This window comes from Octodon degus, unplaced genomic scaffold (genome assembly GCF_000260255.1).
Source record: "Octodon degus isolate 3935 unplaced genomic scaffold, OctDeg1.0 scaffold00065, whole genome shotgun sequence".
NCBI classification, from domain to species: Eukaryota; Metazoa; Chordata; class Mammalia; order Rodentia; family Octodontidae; genus Octodon; species Octodon degus.
In genome coordinates this window covers 10,299,824-10,309,820 of record NW_004524641.1, presented here as the reverse complement: position 1 = coordinate 10,309,820, position 9,997 = coordinate 10,299,824, and the positions used below count along the sequence as shown (strand labels likewise).

General features: G+C 34.0%; 1 protein-coding gene across 1 annotated transcript in view; it reads left to right on the top strand.

Moving 5' to 3' along the window:
• The window catches only part of Ubr3 (ubiquitin protein ligase E3 component n-recognin 3 (putative)), a 187,218-nt gene that overhangs the window by 104,165 nt on the left and 73,056 nt on the right, over positions 1 to 9,997 (top strand). Inside the window, exons 23-24 of the mRNA XM_023719126.1 lie at positions 3,150 to 3,350; positions 5,407 to 5,543. Coding sequence (XP_023574894.1) covers positions 3,150 to 3,350; positions 5,407 to 5,543 — 338 coding nt within the window. The remainder of the gene's footprint in view (positions 1 to 3,149; positions 3,351 to 5,406; positions 5,544 to 9,997) is intronic.

Below are 9,997 nucleotides of genomic sequence, written 5' to 3'. Positions count from 1 at the left end.
TTTTTAAAGTTTTATTTTAATTTTAACAATATAATATGTTAAAAACATTAGAAGCAATAGAAAATTTCATTACACAAAGTAATAGGAATTTGACAATGCTTGTTATATTGCATAATGTTATCTTTAGATTAGTTATTTAGGTTGTCCTATAAAACCTGAAAAATTGGTTAAAAAAAGTTATAAGAAATTAAAAAGTAGAAATTTATTCATTAACTGATCCTTTCAGTAGACCAGCTGAAATCAGCAGTACAATTATACACATTATCCTGCATGTATACATGGATATATCTTTCCCCCTTCTTTCTTTTGTTCTTTTCCTCATCTCAGTTTTTCATTTCCATTGAACAGATTCTTTCCCTTTCATGGTATCTATTGCATCTTTCAGATTTTATTTACTCTTTCAGGTTTTCACACTAGTGAGATAATAGGATGTTTGCACATGAAGAGCTTATTTATTCCACTTACCAATACAGTCTCTAGTTGCATCCATTTACCTATAAAAGCTTTGACTTCATCTTTTTTATAGCTGAATAATACTCCATTGTGTAAAATACCACGTCTTTTTTATCCATTTCTCAGGTAATGGGTATTTGGATTGTTTCCAGGATTTAGCTGACAAATTGTGCTGCTGTAAACATGGGTGCACATATATCACTGTTTTCAGTGATGATGTTTTCAGTTCTTTTGGAAAAATATATAGGAGGGGAATAACTAGCTTGAATGGGACCTACAATCCTAGCTTTTTAAGTAGTCTCCACACTGATTTCCAGAGTGGTTGTACCAGCCTGCGCTCCCACCAACAGTGGAGAAGGGTTCCTTTTTCCTCACAGCCTCTCTAACATTTGTTATTGTCTAACTTTTTTTTTTATTTTTTGGTGGAACCGGGGATTGAACTCAGGCCCTTGTGCTTGCCAGTAAGTGCATATTCCACTGAGCCATCTCCCTGGCCCTTGTCTAACTTCTTGATGATAGCAACACTAACCTATTTTTGCCTTTTGTCCATCATCTCTGAGCACTGAGAGGTAAACAAATCAATATATAAGTAATTAAGCAAAAAGTTATATTAAAATAAGAAACTTGCTTAGCCCTTTATAACTCTGTAATTCTTGTTATAATAACACCAACCTATTTTTTATTTTCTAAAGAATACAAAATGTTCAAAACATTAGAAACAGTAGAAAATTTCATTACGCAAAGTAATAGGAATTTGACAAAGCTTGTTATATTGTATAATGTTATCTTCAATATTATAAGCTTTCATATAGATATGAAAGCTTAACAAAGGGAATGGAAAGAATAAAATGGGTAGAAGAAGTGATGGGATTTATTAATTGTGTACGTATGGTAGGAGAAAGCAAGAAGCTAAAGGAGTGTCATGACTGTCTCTGAGGTAGGCATGCCCTTATGCTTTCACACCAAATGGGGTGGAGAGGGGCTTAAGAGCTTTGACAAACTTGGAAGTGGTTTAGATAGACCACTTTGGAATTTGGTGAGAGAGATGTTCCCAGAGTGTTGGAGATAGACTACTAAAACAATGTTAAAGGCTCAGTTGAAGTTGGAAATGATTTGTAGCAAGAAGGTGTTTCATTTTTCTATGACTGCACTTAGAGTGCAGAATTGCAGAATGTATGATTTTTATAAAGGTTTTAGTAAGTATGAATGATAGAAGGACATATGGAAGGGAATGGCAAATATTGTCAAGAGTGTTTGAAGTGATAGATCATAGTAGGTAGGGAGATAGGACATTCCTGATAAACTAGGAGAAAAAGAAGGGAATAAGTGATAGGAGTTGATAGGATGTCAAGTATTAAAATTTAGTCATGTGGATGATTTGAGGCTATTACAGACAAGGTCTATGGTTACATGGGAGAGTACTGTGGAGACCAAAGCTATAGGAGCTGGTAGCATCAAGGAATTAAGAGCCTAGGGTGTAAGTTTAGTCACACTTACATGCTATAAAATGCAGGGGAGGATGACAGGACTTGGAGTGGTGAGGAAAATTGATCTAGATACCAAAATCTTGAGTGATAAGTATGGTGACAATGAACTGGAAGGAAAAGGACAGTATTACTGAATGACATAAGCCACGGACAAGAGAAAAGAGTTGTAATAATCTGAAGCCAGCACTCAAGATGAGGATGCTGAGGTATGAGGCATGCAGAGGGAGATGAGAGGGCTTCTTGGGAAACCTTAGGAAAAAGCCTGTTTTCGATACAGCCAGCAACAGGTCTCAGCATGCTTTGGATTTAAGGCTCTATGTGAATCTATTGCAGAATGTCGTTCTATGCCCAGGACCCTTGCTTCATCCTACTCTATGTACCTTTTAAAAACTTAACTCACAACTCTCTTCTCTGGTATGCCTTCTCTGGTGCATTTAATACACACACACACACACACACACACACACACACACACGTCACTTTTAATTATCTTTTACTTACTTAATATTTTGAGTAATGTATCTCATTATATATCTGTATGTTTATTTAATTTTTTAGAATGATCAGGTTCTTCAGGGCTTCTCGGTGGACAATGTGAAAAATAATATATCAATACATACAGTCTATGAATATGTTTATTGCAAATACTTAAAATTCTTATGTAAAATGATTTTTTTAATATTTTTGTGAAAAAAATGTCTTATTAAATGTTGACACCAACTTCTCTGTACACACTATATTTTACTTATTTAATTTTCCTTTAAAATTTTGAACCTAAGAGAAAATTGAATCTTTTGGTCTTTATGTTGTTACTCAGCACATTTGATACATAGAAGCTGAATGTCCGTAGAAATAAATGTAAGAAGATAAATTATAATGTATATCTTAAAAGTTAATGATAAAAAGTAATGATAAAGCCCCCCCAAAGAATTCAATTCTTAGTTAATGTACTTGAGATGCAAGATACAGTGAAACAAGCATTGAGTTGTTCAGTTACTTGTATTAAGTGGTTAGCTCCTTAGATGACAAGTCACATTTTTAAAAATTTTACTGTAAGCTTCAGTAATTAAATGAGAGATTTTGTTTCCTTGTGATGTATTTTAAAAATGTCTTTGTATGGTTCATTAGTTTTTATGAAATGTGAAAATTATTTTTTTTTTGTTTGTAAGTATGTGCATTATTTATCTGTATGTTTATTTCATCTTTCAGAATGATCAGGTTCTTCAAGGCTTCTCAGTGGACAAAGGAGAGTTCACCTGTCCTCTCTGTAGGCAGTTTGCTAACAGTGTTCTTCCTTGTTATCCTGGGAGCAATGTGGAAAATAACCTTTGGCAACGTGCTAATAACAGAAGCATAAAAGATCTCATAAAGGAGGTGGAGGAGCTGCAGGGACGGCCCGGAGCTTTCCCAGTAAGCATCAGTATAAGGCAGAAATATCCTGGCTAACTCACTTTGCTTTTCAGCTTTTCATTTTCATTCCGTATCTAAATTCTCTAGACCTACATTGAATATAAATTGCTTTTAAAGGTCTCTTCTGATTTTGAATATTAAAAAAAAAATGAAAATAGAAGAAACTGTTATCAGACACTACATGTGTTAGTTGCTAGGACAGAACACCTGTCACCTGAAACTTAAAGACTCTTATTTTAGAAGTTTTTGCCTTTGTGTGGTCAGTCAGGGTTGCGTGGCAGGGGAGAGCTGCTTAGGGTGTTGCAGACAGGCAGCAGAGAGACTGAAAGGAGGAGCTGGGAAGGAGTTACGCCCTTGTAGGTCTTGCTCCCAGTGACTGTCTCTTGTGATAAGACCTCAGGCCCTCATAGAAAGTCAGCTCTAAGCCCTATGATGCACTCACCTTCCAAAACCCTTGCCTGTGAAAACATGAGGTTCTTGGGGAACCTCGAGGCATGAACTATAGCACTATACTTTTCCTTAATGAAAATCGTTATAGTTTTAATACACATCATGAAATATACATTTAATATAGATTATGAAATCCTGTAAGTTTATTATTGTTAGGGCAAGATGAAATATTTAAGAGCAAATCCAAACAAACTTGTGTATCTAGACAAATAGCCTAGTGATGGGAAAATGTTCTAAAAATTTTGTCAGTAGGTGATTTCATCAGTGTGTGAGCATCATAGTGAGTACTTAACACAACCTAGGAGAGTTACTAGGTGCTAAAATCTTAAGGGACCACCTTGGTGTAAGTGACCTGTTGCTGACTAAATGCAGTGCATAAGTCTAAATTGAAGGGTAAAGCACAGTGTCATCATTTAAAAGATACTCTGATTAGGTGCATTAAAATTATGGTGATAGATTTACACCTACACATGTTTGTATATTTGCTGTGTGTGTATTATAGAAAAAATATTGTGTGGCCATTCACCATAAGTCATTCTACTTTACTAGAAGGTTGGTGTAAGTGAATATCTTTTTCATCTCACCTAGTAGGATTCATTTGGGTCTCTTTTTCATAATAATTCCCTAAGAGAAGTGACAGTGGTGCCTCCTTAATGTAGTAAATTATTAAAAACCATGAATATTTGACATTTGAAACAGAAAATCATACATTAAACTGCTCAAAAGATTCATCCTCTGGCAATTTGCATTCCCAATTAAAGACTAGTTTAGAATCTGATTTTTTTTCTTTTTGTAAATTCTAATTTTTAAATATATGTATATTCTTTATTTATTTATTTGGTATAGGGTTTTGCTACACAGTTCAGACTCATAGTGATCCTTCTGTCTCAGTGGTGAGATTACAGGTGTGTGCTACCACACCTAGTGTTGGTGGTAAGCACGGTGCGCTCAAGGTTATGGGGCTGTTATGGCATGTGGTACTGGGGATTGAACCTGGATCCTTGTGCTTGCTAGGTAGGCCCTTAGACCGCTGAGCTATCTCCCCAGCCCTGTAAATTATGATTTTTATGTGCTTAAAATGTGTTACATATATCAGCTCCACACAAATTAAAATTATGGTGATAGATTTACACCTACAAAGAATATAAACATAGTATACTGCTGTGCTCACTTTGGCAGCACATATACTAAAATTGTGTCTGACAAACATACACTAATAAAACAAATTTTTACAAATTCACTTTCAGATAATATGTTTAATATAAGGGACATTGATATTCTTTAAAAATGAATTTAAATGAATGTTTTTTATAAACATGAAAACTTTGTTATGAAATATTTTTTTAATAACATTTGCTGGCTTAGAAGGTAGTATGTGGTTAATTTATAGCTGGATCTTAGTATTGTCAATCATAATGTAGAATTAGAATAAAAAATGATAAAGTATTTTTTCATTGGTTTAATCTTTGTGAACTAAATGTTCTTATAGTTAAGGTTACATTTATTTTAAGTTTAACCTCTTACTGTATTCACATGATAAATATTTTAGGCTGTTATTAAAGAAAGTGAATATAAATTTTATATGTATGTTTGCCTTTTTTTATAGTCAGAAACCAACTTAAGTAAGGAAATGGAATCTGTAATGAAAGATATAAAAAATACAACTCAGAAGAAATATAGAGACTATAGCAAGACTCCAGGCTCACCAGACAATGATTTTCTTTTTATGTATTCTGTTGCTAGGTAGGTATATGAAATATGTACTTTTGTATTTACTTACTACTAATTGTTAAGTTTACAGTACAGTGAATCTTTTATTACTATTTAAAGAAGGGATATGTATATATATATATATATATATATATATTTAATATTGGTTAAATTATGGTTTTAGAATCTCTTAGGACTATAAATTTGTATTTTTCCATATTTCTTGAATTTTTAAATTTTAATGGAATATTTGGCATTATAGAACACTAGGAGAAAAGTATGTTAATATTTTGGGATCGATATGTATTTCAAAAAATAGTATTACATATGAATACTATGAATACTATGAAGTCCTGTCAAAAAGTAATGTGTTAAAGAGTTTATGGAAGAATAGGAACAGTAAGAAGTAGAACTCACATTCTTTGTTTGCTTTAATCTAGTGAGACATATGATAATATCCTGGGAGATGACAAGTATCCTGGAAACCAATTAAAAAAGAAAGCAAAAGATCAGACTTGGAAAGATCAGGTTCTAAGTCTCTATTTGAAGTGAGTTAGGGACTCAAGAAAACACTCTGGGTTTTTTATCTCTCAGATTAGTAAAGATTAGCCTGAGTAGGTATTCAGCATAGAGAATAGATTTAAGTGGGAATTTTAGAGAATTTAGTTGAGTGAAAATAAAATCATAAAAGAAACTAAATAGGGAGAAACAGACAAGGGTGTTGTAGGCCCTTGGGTATCTTTGGAAGCAAACTTCCTGTTTTGTCCAAATAGCATTGTAATGGGTAAGGGAGAGTGAGATGGTATGTTTTGCAGTGAGATAATGGTGGAATAGGATGAAAACTCAGATTTCTTGAGTCAAGGTTTAGTTTTTTTTTTTTTTTTTTTTAAAACTTTTTTTTTTTTTTTTTTTCTCTGTGTACAGCTTTTACATGTCATGTTATGCATGCAAGACATTCTTTCTGCCCCATTCTGGGGAGCAGAGACTAACAAAAGAGTAAATAGAACCAGGGAAAATGAACCCAACTTAGAAAACTTGCAGCAAGCAAGTTAGAACACAAGATAAGAATCGTAGTCTTTAAACTGAGTATGCAGTACCAGATAGGGGTTGATCTAAAAGGATCTAATGGATTAGAAAGTAATTTACTAATTTGCACATTTCTAGACTTTTGTTTCTCCAGAATGCTTTTGGGGAAGATAGATTAGTTCCTGTTTTGGTTCAAGATAGTTACAAGTTATTGCATACTTGTAACAAGATGATACTTATATAAAAATCAAACTGAATATAATTTAACTTCACTAAATTTCCAGGATTATACAAAGTTTCTCTTGTCATTGTCATCATAACATCATAGAAGATTGGTTGAATATAGACCAACTCAATTATGCTTAACACATACCTCTATATTATATACACACATTTGTGTTGTTCATGTATCTATGCCTTTGCATTAGTAGAATTGACCTTTTTAAGAAAATTCTGATTGAATGAAAATGATCTATACTTGGAATTTTCCTATGTAATGATAATTTTATTTAAATACGACTTAGTTTGAAATTTTGTTGCCTTAGCCATAAAGAACATACAAAATAGTGCTTGTGATGCTATGTGAGACTTCTTAAATCAACATATTTTGGTTTTTCTACTTTATAGAGAAGTGGGATAGATGGCATATGCTTGTTTTCTTTTTTCTTTTTCTTTTTCTTTTTTTTTTTGGTGGAACTGGGGATTGAACTCAGACCTTTGAGCTTGCCAGGCAAGTGCTTATTCTACTGAACCATCTCCCTGGCCCCCAGCATATGCTTTTTCTAAGAGTACAGGTCAGAGAAACACAAACTATATATTAACCTCTATGCTTCTCTGATTGCTAGTGATGAACTCCAAAGCAGCATGACAATGATTGTGAAACAGTCCTGCTTATCCATTGGTAGGAATTATCTAGGTCGTTGCAGTGTTTTCACAGTGAGATTGCAGTGCCCTCTCTGAAGTTTTACTTGATCATTACAATGAAAAGAGGCAACAAACAAATTGATTAAAAAATGAACAAAACATAAAGCAAAAATATATATGGTATCTTATTTAGATAAGATATAATTGTCTTGACAGAAGATATAAAATTTAATTATCTTATGCCTAACATTCTTCATAAATATTGCTTCATTAATATTTATTACTACAGAAAAATGTCTTCCTAAAAGAAGGGCATTAAAATTGTAGCAGTATTTCAGTATTTAAGTAAAATATTTAGCAACACATTTACTTTGAATTATTTGATTTTTGAATTAAATGTAATTCTTAAATGTATAATCCATCGAGATTTTTAGATTTATTTGTATTAGTATTTTGTAATTTGGATGGAATAAAATTCTTGTTTCACAGCTAATTTTCTCCCCATGGAGTATGTAAATTTGTTTATTATTCAGAAAGCTTTTTTTTATGAGCAGAATATATTTATTGAGAGAAAGAAAGCTCCTGTCCAAGAGAGGGACGAGTGGGGGGCCCGAGTGGATAGTTCCCTGCTTAGCTTTTTGATGTTTGGAAACAAGATATTTTTGGCGTCTAGCCAGCCTGGAAATCTGTTTTTTGAGATTGCATTCTTTTTTTAAGAAGGGCAGTAAATGTCTGTTTACATGAAGAAGATTTGGAAGATTCTCTTCCCCTCCCCTCCCCTCCCCTCCCCTCTCCCTTCCCTTCCCGTCCTCTCTCCCTTCCTCTCCCCTCTCTATGTATTTGGTACACTCTTACTACACAGCTTGAACTCTAGTGATTCTCCTGTTTTCAGTCTCCCCAGTGCTGGGATTATAGGTGTGCGCCACCACACCCCATCTCCTGTCACCAGCACAGTGCACCTTGGGGTGGGGCTGGCACTGCATGTGGTACCCATGCTTGAACCTGGTCCCTATGCTTGCCTAAGCAGGTGCTTAGTCTGTTGAGCTATCTTGCCGGCCCTTTTGGAAGATTTTTCTGAGGGTAACAGAGAAGTAATTGCTGAAATGTCTTTGTAAAACTAAATTAATTTAAAACTTAATCAGAATCACTTTATTCAAATTTTAATGTCTTTCCAAAATGTCCATTCTGTTGCAAATATGTCATTCAAATGGATTATGAAAAGATAATTCTAGGGGACAAAGTTTTTCTCACTTCAATACCAATTTGTTGTTTAATTATTTAAACAAAGAATGATATGAATTTCAGCAATTGATTTTCCCAAGGATTTTTGACCCAAGGTATGTATTGCATAGAGATATTGTTGAGTAGCATTTGGTCTGTATTTTGTGAGAAAAAAATGGAACTAGAAAGATGGCACATGAGCATGTGAGATATAGATGGATTGGCATCTTTAAATCAGGAGTGGATATAGTACTTAGTAAATCTATCTGGTGTCACCAGTTAGTTGTATGGAAACTCTAAACTTTGTAAGCAAATTATTTTCAAAATAAAAGGAATGTTTGCTATCTTTTTAAAAAATAAACTTTTCTAAACTCTCTTTTTTGGGGGATCACTGTTGGGTTTAAGGAATATAAAGCTCAGCAAAAGAAAGATGATAAACCACCAGGGCTAAAGAGAAACTTATACTGAGGTCGATGTCAAAGCAAAAAAGCTATTATCCTGTAACTTTTTAAAAGCACTTTGCTAAGTACTGTTGGGAATTTAGAAAGTATAAATGAAATAGTTCCTATTTTTGAGAAATTTATGATTTAGTGGGAGATAGAAAACTAGTAACACCGTGTAAAGCAGAATATAATGTTTTTAAAATTGTCATTGATAAAAATTATAGAACTCCAGCAAACTGAAATATAAAATGTGTGCAAGTGCTGCTTTCCCATCTCAGGCATTCCTGGAAAACTCAGAGTTTCAGTTGCAACTTTCCTGTAACGTAGGCAGTGCTGTGGATGAAAGGATGAAAGTAGGCCCCCTCCTGCCCTGAAATCAAGCATCTTGTTTAGCTTGTGTAATGGTATGTTCAGGCTTTGGACCTAGATCTGTTTTCACAGACTTTGCCCTTTTCACTGGTTCAGTGTGAGTCTGAGAGAGCTAAAAAGAGAGGTAGGAGGAAGGGAACAACATTTGATTTTCATGTGATAACTAAAAATAGCATTGCTGGAGAGGATAAAAGATAGACGTTAGTCATGCAAAGGAATTGAGAGTGCAGTTAGAGGAATTTTATGAGGATATACAATATAGTTAGCCACTATGATAAACTTTTTAGCATTTTTTTCTCATTTTTTCAACTTAGAGAAATTTTTCTTTTTAAAAAATTTAGTTGATTAAGTAATTGGTACAGGATCTTGCTACGCAGCTTGGATGCATAGTGATTCTCCTGTCTCAGCCTCCCTGGTGCTGAGATTACAGATATGTGCCACCATGCCTGGTTTTGGTAGCTGCCCAGGGTTCGTCAAACTCAGGTCCTTGCACTTGTCAGTTAGGCACATTAGAGTGCAGAGTGAGCTCCCCAGTCTCCTCTTCTATGTTCCAGTCAGTCTCTC